Source organism: Ctenopharyngodon idella, chromosome 6, assembly GCF_019924925.1.
Source record: "Ctenopharyngodon idella isolate HZGC_01 chromosome 6, HZGC01, whole genome shotgun sequence".
Lineage (NCBI taxonomy): Eukaryota > Metazoa > Chordata > Actinopteri > Cypriniformes > Xenocyprididae > Ctenopharyngodon > Ctenopharyngodon idella.
Genome location: NC_067225.1, coordinates 32518742 through 32536343, shown reverse-complemented (window position 1 = coordinate 32536343; position 17602 = coordinate 32518742). Strand labels below are relative to the sequence as shown.

The window sequence follows — 17602 nt, the reverse complement described above, 5'->3', positions numbered from 1 at the left end:
TTTAGCAACACCCTAGAATCACTATGAAACCCTTAGCAACTGCATAGCAACACCCTGGCAACCACCCACAAATTTGAAGCATTGTCCGGCCAATTTGTAAAGGCCTGGTTTCACAGACAGGGCTTAGATTAAGCCAGGATTAGACCTTAGTTCAATTAGGACATTTAAGTAGCTTTTACAACGACTTTATATATAGAAAGACGGTGCACTCATATTGTTTTGAATGGGAGAAAGTGCAGCATGCAATATGGTGGAGTAAGTCCCGCCTTCTAAATAAGAGCCAATCACCGATTGGTAAAATCATCGTGTCACTGCAGCTGCCGTTAGAAGCTTCTGGTTCCTATAGAAAAATATGCTATTCGCATACTATCTGTCATAAATAGTATTCAAAAATAAAATGAGTGTGTCCCAAATCATAGTAGGTTGAAATGAGTATTCCAAAAATACCCGGATGGTCTACTTTTTCAGGTTAGAATCCGAAGTGCAGATCCGAGCACACTCTTAACGGCTAATATTGCCCACAACCCATTGCGCTGTGGACGAGGATTTGATTAGAACTACATACACAAATAAAAAGTGTTAAAAAACTACAAACATGACGGATGTGTGAGATCAGAGCGGTTAAGATAAAGGGGTTTGAGTGATTAATAATCAGTATCTAACCTGACGAAAAAATGTTGATTAAATGTTATCCACATTATATTTCATCTACAACAGCATTGTGAACTTTTATAACGATGCATTTAGTCATTAACTTTTAAATGCATGATTATGCAAACATGAGGAGAGTTCTCCATATGAAAAAACCCATGACTGGCAGATCAACGTGTGACTGCATTTCTTTCCGAAACGGAAAGGAAAATAATTTTAATTGAATGTGGAGGATTTTAACTGTGACAAGATGATTGACAGGGCAGTTTAAACAGTTACAGGTTGCACTTAACTAAGCGACAGAGCATTCGTTAAAAACGCAATTAAGATGAAGTAGTATGTCCCAAAGCATGCATAATCTCTTCTGCTACACACACAAAAACAGTACATACTTTTAGGGCATAGTATAAGTAAGCGAATTGGGACGCAGCAATAGAGACACGCACTTATGACTGCGCATGCACATGAGCTTGATCCAGCCTGAAAAATGCCTTTTTTTTGTCATGATATGAGCGTTTAGAAACAAAATTTATGAGACAGTTGTTGTCAGATTTCATTGGTGATTTCAAATATGAAATTTAATCGAAAGCTTAGCAAACAGCTTTTGAGAATTTGATGTTTCCCCATTCAAAGAGATAAGAGCTGCACTTGCATGCCTGAGAGGCGTTTCAAAGATGGGAGCCGAGTGAAATGACTTGTCTTAAAGGGACTTTGACTTTTATAAACATTACTGATGTGCATCTTGAGAGAAAACGATGGCACTGGCATATTTTAAGATATGCAAGTTGCTTTCAGTTAAAACAGCTCAAAAGCCCTAAACCTTGTCTGTGAAACTGGGGGATCATGTAGCCTAATATAAAGGTCAGAGTCTTTTTTTCAACAGTCATGTTTGTCTCCATTTGTTTTTAATTATATCAGTTGTCATTTTCAAAGTTGGGTTGCAGCCAGTGTAAACAAGCACAATGTATCCCCAGGATGTAGCTTCTTAAAGAGATGCAGTTATGTCGCAAACTTTTTTTCGAAAACTTCCGTGTAGACTTATCATCACAGGACCGTTCGAAGTCAGTGTTGATGTGGGTGTGTGTCTGTCTGTGTCCGCGTTTCACACCGATCAACACCTTTCAGGTACAAGGAGGAAGTTCTGCCACAAACACCTAGTCGACCATCAAAGCAAGTCCATCAAAAGTTGGTGTGTCTCAACTTACAGCCTTGTGCAGGAAAAGAATCCGAGTAAGTGCAGGCGGTTACAGTCAACTGTTGGTGCGAGGCAAAGTCACACATCTGGTCCAACAGGTTCTGAGGGAGAAGCTCACACTTGCTCTAATGTCAGTTCAGTTGCATGAGTCAGTCACTCAACGGAGACAAACACGCACTCTTGCTCACACACACCTGCGATTACACTGCATACAAAAAAATGACTTGGAAGCGTTTGCTGTGAGAACGAGTTAAGATAGGGGATGCTTTTGATAAGGAGATAAGATAGTTGCATCTGTATATCGGCATATCTGCCACTTGAATCTAAACAAAGTGAAATACACATGCTATCTTTGCAAACAAAAGGCTAAAGATGTGAATAAAACGTTGATTGATTTTGCAACCGACCACATGGTGCATTAATAATAAAGTAGTGGGTCAGTATTCTCTCATGGCTTTGTTTATCTCTTCTCAACAGTCCCATCACTTCATTTGAAACCGCATTGAGAGTTTCACGGCTGAGGATTTAAATATGAAAAGAGTGCTGCGGAAACTTCACACACATTACTGTTGTCCTGTCACGCCAATTTGCGAGATAAGCATGGTTATGAAAAGAGGGGAACTGTCTGTTTCGAGCAAACATTCGAAGAGTGATCCAGGTAAGACAGGTGCTTCAAATAGCGTGAGCGTCCAGTCTTTCGGTTGACCTGCTTTATTTACACCGACTGATATTTAGTGTAATGATGACCACTACTGTTTCTGTGAGCATTGCTGACATTTATTTTAAAAAGGAATCTTTATACACATGAATTGTCTATGTTCAGCACGCCTCACTGGAAGGGGCACACGCGTGTAGTGAAGTGTACAACACATTCGACGTCATTAATGGGGAGTCTTGGTCAACGCAATTCAAGAGTGTTGAGTTTTTATTCCTACAGCTTTAAACCAATATTACACATATCTATAAAGAATATCGATCCCAGAGCCTAACCACTATATGATAAAAAAAAAAAAAAAAAAAACCCATTATAAAAGCTTAACACATCTTTTTAAAAAGTGGAACCAAACACCATAATTGTACCAATATTTACAAATCCCATTAAATTACAACATAAATTAGAAAATATTTACATCTGGGGAAAGACAAATGGAACATTTAACTTCTAGTCTGACGTAAAGGCATCAAAAAGATGAACAACAAGGATGTACGCTCATACAAAACTGAACATGCACACGCACACACACCCATCCGTATGATATTTGATCATTTTAACTTAATCAAAACTCCAACAAGGGCCTTTAAATTGTTCTCAGTTGTTCAAAAAGTGGAGATTTAAGCCAAATACGTCTCAAGCGTTTCTCGTGTGATAATTAAAAATCCATTGATTGGTGGATATAGGGTTGTTTATGTATATCCATGCACACAAAACAGTCACTCATGCCAACAACACTCCCACAAACAGAAGAACAATAACACTGCGTCCAATGAAGTCAAGCGAAGAACAAGTTATAATGTCTCAAACATAATCACATCATTGGTAAGTCCATAAGGAGGTCAGCACCAAGGAGGAGGACACAGAGAAGCAAAACTTCCTCCTCCCAGATTGGTAGCGAAAGAAAACATTGTTAAAATCCACATTAACTCTTGAAATGGTGTCTTTGGGAAACTCAACAACTTCCTCTTTGCAGTTCCCCTCTGAGAGACAACTTCCTGATGACCGCCTGAATCGTGGGGATCGGCCGATACACAACTAAGCATTGAAATGTGTTTGTGTCTTTGTGGAGGAGAAAGTGCTGGAAGACCAAGACGTGGACCAAGAGGGCTTAAGCTTAACCTTGATGTCGGAAAACGGAAACAGAATCGACAACTACACAGACAACGATGAGTCAGATCTGGTAAAAACGTGATTCCGCTACAAAAAATCGGTTATTGCGTTCAATCGGTCCAATCCAGTTCAACCGCAACTCAACAAGTCTCACTTTCTGTGCTTGTCCATCTTGTCTACTTTGTTGGTGCCGTCGGAAGAGGCCTGCGAGGAGTCTCCGGTCGAACTCATGTACATTTTGTCCACCTGCTTGAGCGCCTCGTTGAGGTAGTTTTGCAGCGAGGTCATGGCCGCACAGATGGCCGGAGAGCCGAAGCCATGGGTGATGAGGCTGAAATGAGTCAGGCAGCTTTGAATCCCTGGCTCGAGAATGGGAGCTGGCCTAGAGTTTCCCAGAGGAGATCGGTCCTGAGTCAGCAAGTCGGTAAACTCCTTACAGATTTGCCTGAAAGATTAGATGACCAGTTAAAGTATTAAACAATAAGGCAGACTCGGTAAAGGCACTCGATTAGGCGGAGCTCATCCTTAATGGCTCCATCAAAATGGGCTTGGCCATCCTAACCTTAATGCTTCAAGAGTTGGGATTTATGGGAGGAACAAACGGATGGTTACTCACTTGGCTGCCAACAGCATGGTTTTGCGAGAGTTGACCTCATTGCGTTCCACGTGCGGTCGGCCAAGGTATTCGGCGATGGCCTTCGCAGGAAACTCTGTCTCACAGACATACCCAAAATCTCTCGCCAGGTGAACGGCCTCGCCTGCAGACAGGATCAGATGTGAATCAGGTGACTCACGTAGCGTGCGACTGAACCACAAAGATGACTCACAGTCGGATCCATCGGCTTGGATCTGACTCAAAATGGCATCACAGAAAGAATCGTTTGCTCTCTAAGCTATTCAGATGAATAGACTCTCTCTTGTGGATATAACGGTGGTCACACTGTATGTCTTTAATGAGCCTTTGTTGCTGAAGGCGTCTAACGGTCCCCTAGACCCAACAGGCTCTTATTGATAGACTAGCACATTATTCACAGTCGTCGTCTTTAAGGTCAGTCTCTCCTCTTGGCTAGCGAACATGTGATAACAAGCCCTAATTCAGCTTTGAAGGTCTGTAAATAACTACGCCTTCTAGTCATGTTCCTGCTTCAGACCCATGCTCCCATTAGTGGTGAGAATGGTGACATTAAAAGAGAAAGCTAAAAGTATTCTGCATCGCTCCTGGTGCTAGTTAACTCGTGATCTTTGCGCTAATGTCTCGGTGACTCAACGGTTAGCTATACTCATGCGAAAGGTAAAAATGGAGATGAAATGTCAAGAAATTAAAGATCGCTTACATGCACACTTGAGACTACGCTGCCAATACACGAGTAGTACTAACATATATGACCTTTGCGTGTGATCGTGAAGTCTTCTGGCTTTGTTTTGAATTATGACTAGCTCGGTCACTCTTTAGATTAGGGTCCAATTCTCACTATTAACTATGACTTTTGCCTTAATAAACACTCAATTGCTGCTTATTGATAGTTATAAAGGTAGTTGTTAAGTTGATGTATTGTTAGGATTAAGGGTCATGCAAAATAAGGCATTAATGTGTGCTTTATAAGTACTAATAAACAGCCAATATCCTTGTAATATGCATGCTAGTAAGCAACTAGTTAATAGTGAGAATTGGACCCTAAACTAAAGTGTTACCACTAGCTCTATGGAAGTTTCAATGGAATTATGAATTGGTAACAGGTTAGCTACAATTGAACTTCAAGACATCAGAGCATTTCTACATTGTAAAAAGCGCTACATAAATAAAGGTGACTTGAATTGTTTTAGCGTGTTGTTGCGGTCATTTAAACCAATTTTGACAGATTTATTGCAACTTCAGGCTGAAATACACTACACGACTTTTAGAATCTGAACAGATTTTAAAACACTAGGCATCATACATTTGACAACTCTGTAAATAGTTACAGAGAACAACTGAGCATCATGCACTAAATGACTGATGATCACCAGACTTTCACGTTGTTCCGAATACAACAAATTCGCTCAGAAATATGAGCCTTGTTTCTAGGAGACACGTGACAAAGGAAAACAATGTGTGTTCTAAAATCGGCATTTATATCAAAATATTGGCAAATATTTATATCGGCAAAATATCAAAAATCCTCCAAATAGATTGAATCAAAGTCTGAAGCTAATATATCGTAGCCTGTGCTCATTATACACTTCTCAATTTTCTGCGAAATCTGACTTTGGGCTTCTAGCACTGACTGCAAATCGGGCAAAAATCTGGACAAAAATCATGTAGCGTATTCCAGCCTTTAACATTCACTTTCCATTAGAACTTCATGGCATCCTCCAAATATTTTTTTAGACTCAAATATGCTCATGTTCTTGGCATTCAACAGTAGTTGAAAACTGACTGACACACAGTAAAGTGCTTACCTTCCACCAGGGCGGTTAATAAGGTGACGTTAGCAGCCTTTCTGCGACCCGCTGGCAAGTTCAGCCCAATTTTATCCAGCTTCTCCCTCAGGGATCGGCCGCCGTTCTTTGACTTTGCCCTTTGTAATAAAATTAAGAAAAATTAGCACATTGAAATTTGTGAATCTTATTAGTGACCTTTTGTTAAACCTGCCAATCCTACACTCTAAAAAAATGCTGCATGGGTTAAAAACAACCCAAGTTGGATTGAAAATGGACAAACCCAGCGGCTGGGTTAAATGTTTGCCCAATGTGCTGGGCAGTTTTATTTAGCCCAACTATTGTTTAAAAATGACTATATGTCTGGCTTAAAATGAACCCAAAATAGGTTGGGAATTAAAAATCAGACACATAATTACTAGAGGCAACAATAATAATCAAAAGGTGAACATTTATTAATAAGCAATTTAATAAATGTTTATTGTTTAATTATTATTCATTAAACTTATTAATAAATGTTTATTTATTAATAAATGTTAATTTCCAACATACTTTGGGTTCATTTTAATCAATAAATACAGTCATTTTTAAACAATAGTTGAGTTAAATAAAACTACCCAGGCTGGGCAAACATTTAACCAATCGTTGGGTTGGGTTGTTTTTAACCCAGCATTTTTATAGTGTATGTTAAAAACTGTTACCATCTGTCATATTATCAGACAAGCTTTTGTACATGTTTGCTAAGAAACCCAGATGATTATATTATTATTATTATTATATTATGGTTATATTATCGCTCAGCTCTTTATAATACACTGCCCAAAATGTCCAACCTCTTGATGGAAATAACATCACAACATTTATTTCCATCAAGAGGTGCATCAATTTTTGGTCAAGATCTTGTATAGACAATGCAAGAGGTGAGCACTCTTTAAAGTCTCCTCCAGCACATCCCAGAGACTTTCGATGAATTTAAGGTCTGGAGTATATACTGTAAACCATATTATCACAACTATAAGGCATGAAGATCTTAACATATAACATTAACAACATGAATTCCTGTAAATCTGCTCTGAAATTGTGTTGTTTTGAAAAGTGAAAAGACTTGATAAGCACAGCATTTTTTCACTTTTCCAAATATGCAAGCATTTAGCAATTTCCAGTTCCAATTTAACGACATGTTCTGTAAAGCATGTCTGAGCGAGCAGCGCAGTAACCAAGAGGGCAGGACTTAGCGAAAGCTCAATTATTGCAGGTGAAACACATGGATTTTATTTGTTTTGTTTGTGTTATACAACTAAGAGGCCAATATGGAAAGAGGTTTTGGACGCAGATTCACAGGAATAAACAGGCTCATGAAATAAAATGATGTCACAGCTCAAGTGTTTAAAATGCAGTGCAACAAAAACACATACAAGCGCAGACAGAAAAAAAAACCCACTTGCTGTGTTTCGGCCTCTGTGATATGCATGACTAGAGCTGTGGCCTGGCATCACCCTTCACTTGTGGGGTAAAGGATTGTTAGCAGGAGGCATGAGTAAGTGCCCCCTTTTTTCCGTCCGACACCTCCCCCTCCTAACGCTTGTGCTATATGACCTACTTAACGAATATCAGTGTGTTTGCGTCAGACACATGGGAACAGAAAAATATTCCCAGCAATAAAGGGGCAATGAGTTGTCTGTTCAGCAGCATCTCATCGATAAACATACACACATAATCTAACTTTTTATTCACCATGATTTCCAAATCTCACAAAAAAAGGTCACATTTCTCCCCAAAATCAAGAGACAAAACATAAGAAATTATATTTTGTTGACAGAAAATTAAACTTGTTTTAAGACCATTTTGCATGATGACAATTTTCATGATAAGCATATTTGTTGTTGGTAACACTTCAACAAATATGCTAAATTGGTAAAACAATTCTCACTTTTAACTACTTGCTTATTAGCTTGCATATTGGCTGTTTATTAGTACTTATAAAGCACATATTAATGCCTTATTCTGCATGACCATATTCTATGTCCCTAAATCCCAACCAATACCTAAACAACTACCTTACTAACTATTAATAAGCAGTAAATTAAGAGTTTAATGAGGCAAAAGTTGTAGTTAATAATGAATATTTCTTACCTTGTTGTTTGTAACAATTATTTTTCTTTTTAATTGTGATTCTTATTCGTTTCTTTTTACTGTAGTCATTTTCCACTGAATTCCAACTTTTTATTGAAATCAGTACATCTCATATTACCTTAATATATAAATATTTCATGGTTTTATTTCACATCATTATTTTGCATTATGATAATGAAAATGTGTGGTGAAAATGTTTGTAATCATCCTAAAAATAATGTCACATATTTAAAATGTATATTTATATTTATAATGTATTTAAAATATGCTTCATTTGCTTTTGATTTTTGGGTGAAATATGACCTGGACATATTCTTGACAGGTTTCATAAAATTCTTCCACCAACCTTTTTTTTATTTGCTCCAGTCTTACACGTGAATATATAAATAGTATTTATATGGTCATATCAACAGATGTTCATATATAAATGTGCTCACCTGCGTAATACCCCTCCGAGCAGGGATGCGTTCAGACACTCTGGTGGGGACAAGCGTCTCTGAACTTCTGCCACAGTTACTTTGTACTTGGAAGTGGAGCTGAGAAGAGAGAGACGGCCAGGTACTGAGCAGAAGACCTCGGTGGGATTCGACACCATTCCCAGCAGGGGCTCCTTCTGAAAGGGAATTCCAAACGCATTTCCCTTTGGCAGGGACACCGGACCTGGAGATGAGAAACATATCGGTGCGGTCAACCAAACAGCTTCAGAAAGACAGGTGAGAAAGAAATAAACATGAGCTGATAAGGTAATATGGTAAAAGTTTCTGTGTTTAACACTTTAAAATAAGGTCCTGTTAGTTATTGTTAGCTAACAATGAGCAATACATTTGTTCCAGTATTTGTTATTGTTAGATAATTAAAATACAACTGTTCATTGTTAGTTCACGTTAGCTCAGGTTCATTCATAATAATAACAATAAGAAGAAGAAGAAGTTGTTTTTCACTGTCAGTTCATGTTAACTATTGTAGTTAACTAATGTTAATATATAAAACCTTATACAGAGGTGTTTCCAAAATTCCTTAGGATATATAAAAACATACTATAAAATAATTGTGGATAACAGCCCAGATCATTTGATCCAGGGAAAATGTAGTTAACAAAGATATGATTTTGACTGCAGACTTTGAGCAAATCTGATCACGTTTTTTTCATATTTTAACAAAGAATAACTTGGATTGACTATAAGGATAAAACACAAGGTCTAGCTTCACCAGAATTAAGATATTTAATAATAATTAGAGTTTCTTTAGAGTGAGAAAAAGAACAAATATTATCTATGTATGTATTTGCTTATGATGTGACATAAATTTTAATATGAACCAGAACGGGAGTCACCCATGCTATAATCATGTCGACTAAAATATTGACATAGACATTAATTCAGCAAGGCACTCTGGTGACACGAAAGAAAATCTAAATTACTGACTGACTAAAATCCATGGCATAATCTGTCAATCAACTCCTGACCTCAACACACAGCAGATGTTGCAAACGAACACACCTAATTATACTGCAAGAAATGGTCATGAAACCAGCCAGCAATCTCAAAAATATAGCATTTTGGCTGAGGATCAATTTTGCATTCAACCGATCTTGCGATTGTGATCTATATGATGGGTGTTTTAACATTCTTCTCATTTTTTCTATTTGACAGCTTTACAGGAATCTCAAAAGTAAGAGCAGCAAAACTTCACATGCTTTAGGAATTAATCAGGGTTTCTCAACTGATAGGTTGCAAGATATATGCTTATTATAAAATGCAACTAACCATATGATCATGCATAGTTATCGTAGCAAAATAAATAACTTTTAAAAGGAAGGATGTCAAAGGTCACGGGTCCAATTAAACACTATGGTATTGTGATGCACATGTATTTGGAGAAGCTAGTCAAATTAGATGGACAACCTCAAAAGCTATGAACAAAACTAGAAGACATGTTACTAAATTGTTTTAAACAAACAATGTAAAGGTACTCGGTTGCAAATGTAGGCATTTTTGCTTTATTAAATTTTAGTATTAAACTGGGACGTGACATCCTGAAGGGACGCAAACCATTCATCTCAGCAACTAGTGATACCACAAAACAAACAGACGTTCAAAACTGTTTTTCAGTTTCGCTTATTTAAGAAGATTTCATGTCACAGCATATGACTGAACAAAATACCCATGCATGTTTAAAAGCAGCCACACCCCAACTACAGTTGATTCTTGTCTTCTCTCTGTGTGTGTGTGTGTGTGTGTGTGTGTGTGTGTGAGTGTAGTGGGGCAGAATTGCGTTCTGACAGTGTTCAGTGCTGTTTCAAAAGACTAAAAAGCAGGCCTAGGCCTCCTCTCTCTGAGCAAACACACCATTTTAAGGATTGCCCAACATCTACAACTTTGGCTAGTCTGCCATTTTGAGAGGAATCCTTTCTTTGGCTTTCCATTCATGCTGAACGAGTGGCAGAATGCCCCACGGATCAATGCCAGATTAGTTAAATGGAACACATGGCCAAAAGGATTAGTGATATCTGTATGAACCAGTACCACCTCGACTACACCTATACCTACACCTGGAGTCTGACTTTGTTTTACCACTTAAACGTCACCATGACTAGCAAAGGTGCATTTTAAAAAGTGATCTGAATAATAAGTGCCTTTAATGCAAATTTAAAATGAGTCAGCTTGAAAGAATCGAGATAGTTTTGGAAGACAATCTTATTGTATTCAAATCATATTTCACAAAATTATAGAGGGTTTTTGACATTTAAAAATAATTTTAGAAAGACCTGCAGTGTGAAACAAACTTCATATAATCTTATTTGGTAACACTTTAGTTTAGGGTCCAGTTCTCACTATGAACTAGTTGCTTATTAGCATGCATATTACTAGGATATTGGCTGTTTATTAATACTTATAAAGCACATATTAATGCCTTATTCATGACCATATTCTACACCCCTTAATCCTGAACTTAACAACTACCTTACTAACTATTAATAAACAGTAATTAGGAGTTTATTGAGGGAAAAGTCATAGTTAATAGTGATAATTGGGCCCTAATCAAAAGTGTGACCTATTAGGCATTTTGTAATACAACTTCTTTATAATTATTATGTACGCAGCTTTAATGAGCTCATATTTATTTATTTTTTTAACTTTCATTTATGACACCACAGGAATATTTAATACTAAAGGTGATTAAAAAGATTATACACTTTCCTTTAAACATTCATATCAATTTGAACCTAAAATCTACTTAAAAACAACCCAAGTTGAGTTGAAAATGGACAAACCCAGCAATTAGGTTGTTTTGACCCAGCCATTGGGTTAAATGTTTGCCCAACCTGCTGGTCAGTTTTATTTAAAAATGACTATATGTCTGGCTTAAAATGAACCCAAAATAGGTTGGAAATTAAAAATCAGACATAATTACTTGAGATAACAATAATAATCAAAAGGTGAACATTTATTAATAAACAATTTAATAAATGTTTATTGTTCAATTATTATTCATTAAACATATTAATAAATGTTCATTTCCATCATACTTTGGGTTCATTTTAAGCAAGCAATATAGTAATTTTTAAACAATAGCTGAGTTAAATAAAACTACCCAGCAGGTTGGGCAAACATTTAACCCAACCACTGGGTTAAAACAACCCAGTCACTGGGTTTGTCCATTTTCAACCTAACTGGGGTTGTTTTTAACCCAGCATTTTTTAGGGTGTACGCAAAGAGAAACTCATGTTAGAAAATAAAAATGCAACCCACCTTTTTTGATGACTGTATGATCAGGAATTACACTACTGTGATCACCTTCATGCTGCAAGACATGACCAGGAAATGCATCACTGTCTATCTCTTAATCCCAAATAAACAAGTATTAAATAGATGTTTATCACATTAACTCACCTGAACATCATCCAATCCGTGGCCTATGTCGTGCAATCCAATGTTATCACCCATGGAATCGATTCCATGGATGTGCGGAGGCAGCAGATCCGGTCTCCTGAAGCCATCCCGGCGCATCCCGGACGATCCCCCTTCGAGGCCCAGAATGGGGCTGCCGAGTCCGACGCGGCCGTGGGTCCCGAGGGCCTCTTGACCTTGCCGTCCAGGCCATGACTGTTGCTGATTAGAGGCTGCAGTTTGGTGTATCGAGTTGATATTAAACGGGTCGCCCAGGTGAGAGTACGGGTCGCTGGATTGGGCGTACGGTAGAGGCTGGTAAGGGGGAGGGAAGTACGGGGGTTGGAAGTCCGAGCTGGCTGTGTGCGAGAGGGACGGCGGTGGGCTGTAGAGGTGCTGGCTCACCGCTGGAATGTGAGGTAACCGGGAGTTCCCATTGCTGCTAACATCATGTCTTTCCTGCTAAAATAGAGAGTGCAGCACATTAAAACAAGCCAAAATACAGCATTTTAATTTGTGGCTAACACTAATGCATGAATATCTTTGGAGAAAAACAATGCTTAGAGTACTTCACAAGGAAAACCATTAATATCTGAGGTAGTAAAAAAATAAAAATGTATTTTTTAAGTCTAAATAGGGGGGAAAAAAATGCTTTATTTGGTTTTCTTGAATTTATTATCATGCATGCATAAAGATTTTCATGTAAATTTAATGCTCTTTATTCATGTCTCATTCAAAGTTATATCTAACCTCAGAATAAATGTTTTCTTGAAACATTTAAAACGTGCACCTTTTAAAATGTCATTTTGTTCATTTAACCCAATGCATTCATAATTTTTGACTCGATCCAGTTTAGATGTTATCATATGCAACCTTTACGCGGGTCACCTAACCAAACATGTTTACACTGTCATTTGTCCTCTTTCTAATTCATATGAAGTAAACATCAACAGACATGCTCCTCTATTGAAACTCTCAAGCGCTTTCATGCCTCCTATTGTCTGGCAAAGTTGCTTGGATAGTTACTGTCACCAGAGACACATGAATGACAATGAGCGACGGGCCATTTCTAGACAGCTTAATGGAGACCACATGAATTACACTTGAGAGTTCTCACTCATATTCATATTGAAAAGCGATATTCGAAAACATGCTACTGGAGAATATTGAGAGTAAACAATTCACTTTTTATTCGGAATCACGTTATACAGATTCAGTTTAATTTGAATGAAAATTAAAAGCACGTGCAACGATGGCATGCGTTTCGAATTAAATTGCATTAACACATTTATTATTGTTGTTGTCATTGCTATTATTTTTTTAGGCCAACAGCCTTATTGTTATTATTATTAGCTATAATTATTATTTGCCTAACTTGCAAAAATAAATATTATTATACAATTGTTTATTAATTTACAATGCATTTATAATATACTAAATTAACACATTCGGTCAAATATTAAACGAACGCATTTTGGTTGTATATCTGCGCGAGGTCAGATTTAAAATATCTTTTTGTTTGTAAAAAGTTATAAAAAAATAAATAAAAAAAAGCTTATATTTTCTTTACCACAAGAATGCAACTTGCATAACTAACCAGCCATTACCAGTGTATCTAGTTAACTTTCCACCAGAACTTAATTTGCATGTTATTTGAAAATTAAAAAAAAAAAAAAAAATGGCGAATATGCATATTTTAAATTATAAACAGACAATTCGCGTGTTTAATTCTCCAATAAAAGCTGCTCTGCGCTCGAAAAGCGCGCTTCGGTTCGCTTCTTCCTCTTACCTCGCAGTCATCTTCATACTTCACGTTATCTGCTAATTTCCACAACATTTTGTCTTCGTGAATCTCAGATGTGTGGAGATGTGGAGATGATCGCTTGTGGTCTAGAATATAATCCAGAGAGTCCGGCGCGCGCTGCGCAGAAGTGAAGCATCAACTCAGAGTAGAAGAAGGAGGATGAATGAAGAGAAACTCATGCAGCTCGCGACACAAACTAATTGTGCGCAACGAATTCGAGGGTTCCGGTCCAAACAGAGACGTTGAACAGAAGCACTCGACTCCCTCTGACGGACAGAGGGCTCAGTCTCGACTCACTGACTCTCTTTGGACTCGCACTACTATATTTGGAGGAGCCAGGGGTGGGCGGCGCCCTATACTGTGCTGGCGACGTCAGAGCGAAAACCCTGCTGCTGATTGGTCACTGTCAGAACGACGGACCAATCGCAGAACTGTCCGTCTGTGCAGAAGGCAAATTTATCCTGGTAGAAAAGTTGCGATGTTTTGCTATTCAACTAAAACAAACTCTACAAACAAAGCATGTTAAAATTACTTACAAATTATAATTATTATTGAAATTAAATACTATTTACGCCATTATAATAATTACGCTATCACTAATAATAAATATAATATAATATAATATAATATAATATAATATAATATAGGTCCATTATATTATATTATATTATATTATATTAATATTATGCCTAGATAGATAAATAGATAGATAGACAGATAGATAGACAGATAGATAGATAGATAGATAGATAGATAGATAGATAGATAGATAGATAGATAGATAGATAGATAGATAGATGCATGCTATTTGGAGCTCTGCTGTCATTAAATAAGAAGTTTGACAAAAAATAAATAAATACATACATGAATAATAATTTAATAATTTTAATAAATAATTTTTTCCCACTCAATTTGTACAGATTATTTACTTATAAAAACGAATTCATTAAATTAGATGCTATATATATATATATATATATATATATATATATATATATATATATATATATATATATATATATATATATATATATATAAGGTTAATTAAATGTAATTGTGGGTCAGAGCGCCTGTGGCTGTTTTTCGTCATCAGCTCGCGCTGGACCCTGCTTCTGCTGCAGCGCGTGAGCGTCTGTAATCTGAATGATGTTACTGTCAGATACTTTCTCACATCACAAACTACTGTAAATATCTACTTATAACCTGGAGAAATCGCAAGTAAAACTTCCACTCAAACCAATAATAAGATGCGGGAATGCCAATTGTCAAAAGATAATCATTATTTTTTTACACAGAGGCCTGGAGAGTCAAGAGAGTGACAGAGCCTCGAGCGAACAATTCTACATTTGTGCCGCTGGTGCAGAACGGAATCACCGCGAATTATTTCATATTTGACTGATAAGTCAACAGTATGACATTGTAAAAATTGTAAGTAGGCCCAAGTTTTATTTCAGCTCAAAACTCATCCTCTGAAAAAAGTGAACGAAATTAGCATATAAGCGTATAGTAAAAATGTAAAATTTTACAGTCTCAAAAATTATAAACGGCTTTGTAAAAAAAAATCGTAATAATTGAACGAATTAATTGGTCTAGTTACAAAAATAATAATAATAATACAAAAAATGTTACTTTTGAAATGAACTCCTGATCACACAGGCCCACGCGCTGCATGGAGCAATGACTATGAAAAGCGCTATTAAATACAATAAAAATAAATAGAATATACATACTAATTTGTTTACTAACACATATAGTGCTAATATATAATATAAATAGGAAACCGGGGATGGTTGTAACACTTTAACCTCTGTAGCGCGATGTCTCTATCAAACGTAAAGTAGTTGTGCGTAACATTAACATATTCAATTATTTGAAATTTTGAATATTAATTATTTCATTAAATTTAATTCAGAATGATTTCATACAACCCCTTATTAACCTCAAACGCATTTTAAGCATTTTAATTATATCCAGGAAATATCTTATTTTTTCAAAACTAGTTACATAATACTTAGACTAATAATTAAAAATCTGTGTTTGCGTGTGTGTGATAATAAAACAAAAGTGTAGCCGACACAAAAACATTGCAATCATCCTCGTCTGTTCAGACATGATATTTCTGCCCTTTTAAAATAATTTAGATGGAAGTTGAGCAGATGTTATGAAATTAAGGAAGAGAATGTTTGTCATTTAACATTCGTTAACATGATCACAAATCGAATTATAACCAATGAGTAAAATGTTTTTTTTTTTTTTTTTTCAATCTCTAATATTTAATTAGTAAATCCTTCATTTTCAAATAGTAGCTCATTTCTAATTGGTTAAACTGTTGGGTGTTTAATTACCCGGTCTCCTACTGTAAATTATAATAAAGTGCTTGTGTTTTCCCTTCATCTCTGGATAAAGGCGTGCGCAACGAAATGATAAAATCCAATAAGAATGATAAATGATAATTAGATTCAGGTATTAACTAGTTGCAGGTATTATCTAAGTTTCACACCCGAAGATAAAAGCTTATGCAATTTTGCTATTATTATTATTAGTAGTAGTAGTAGTATGAATAGCCTAATAATAGTTGTTAATATCTTTAGGCTATACGTCCTGCAAACACAAGCAGAAGGTTCTGGCACCATTTATTATACACACAAATGAACAAAAAGAATAAGACAAATGCTAAATCTGTCGATTATTAAAAACAGCCTATATTTTCCCTCCTTGCCTAAATATACTACAGCAATAAAGAATTGAATTAAAAGCTTACCCGCCAGTCCAGCCTCTCCAGCAGCGACATCTGCTTTACTAGCCGTTCAGTCCCGCTGTGAAGCAGCGAATGTTCACATCACACGCGCTCGCGCCGTTCAGTACACCTGGATGCGCAGGGCAGGCAGAGCGCATGCGCGGACTCCTGGAACACCTGAACGGGCCGCAGCATTCCAATCGATGAGGATGATTAGTCATCACACAGTAATTAAAAAAATGAGGACAAGATCATCAAAAACAATTCTCACACAAGGATTTAAGAGAAAGACTGCACTAATTAAGATATTTTAGAGCCAATTATAACTGTTGTAAGACTTTCCCATTCAAATTCGTGACTTTATGACTTTTATTTGAAGTTAAATTTCGAAATTGCCTGATATTTCCATGTTTACTATGACGGTGGGAACCTTCATTATATTATAGGTGGGATTTAATTAGGCCTGCAAGACTTTATTTAAATAAACTTAAAAAAAAAAAAAAAAAGAAAGAAAAGAAAGAAAGTATTTAAAAACAGCTTCCTTAAACATGTTTCACAGAACATGTTGCACAAAATCCTGACACGAGTAATTTATACAGGACATTTTTAAGCTTGACAGACATTCCAAGCATGTATTTCTCAAGCTTTCTCACGCACATTGGTGTAACACACACACACACACACACACACACACTAACGATGCTGCATTCACGTGCTCTCGGAATAATCATAAATATGAGTTTCCTAGGTAGAAATTGCACATGAACGGCCTCCAATTTCGAAACTTGAATGCGATGAGCTCGTAATCACGACTTCAGAAGTGGGAATTGTCAAATCTCCGATAGCACGTGAAGGCAGCATTAAGAAACACCTGAAAATGTCGAGTCTGGGTTTTATTTATGCACCTGTCAGAAGGACATAAACGATGGCATTATGAGAAACTGCAAAC

General features: G+C 36.7%; 1 protein-coding gene across 2 annotated transcripts; it reads right to left on the bottom strand.

The window, feature by feature from the left end:
- Positions 1-2601: 2601 nt before the first annotated feature.
- On the bottom strand, positions 2602-14237 carry tfap2c (transcription factor AP-2 gamma (activating enhancer binding protein 2 gamma)). 2 transcript variants are annotated; one of them, XM_051897902.1, is made up of 7 exons: positions 13902-14237; positions 12116-12571; positions 11975-12026; positions 8660-8882; positions 6111-6229; positions 4288-4429; positions 2602-4116 (listed from the first exon to the last, which is right to left on the bottom strand). In XM_051897902.1, the coding sequence occupies exons 1-7, from the start codon at positions 13947-13949 to the stop codon at positions 3822-3824; spliced, it is 1335 nt and encodes a 444-aa protein (XP_051753862.1). In that variant the 5' UTR covers positions 13950-14237; the 3' UTR covers positions 2602-3821. The 2 variants fall into 2 exon arrangements, with proteins under 2 accessions (XP_051753862.1, XP_051753860.1); XM_051897900.1 differs by having other exon boundaries at positions 2754-4116; positions 12116-12574; positions 13902-14236.
- Positions 14238-17602: the final 3365 nt, after the last annotated feature.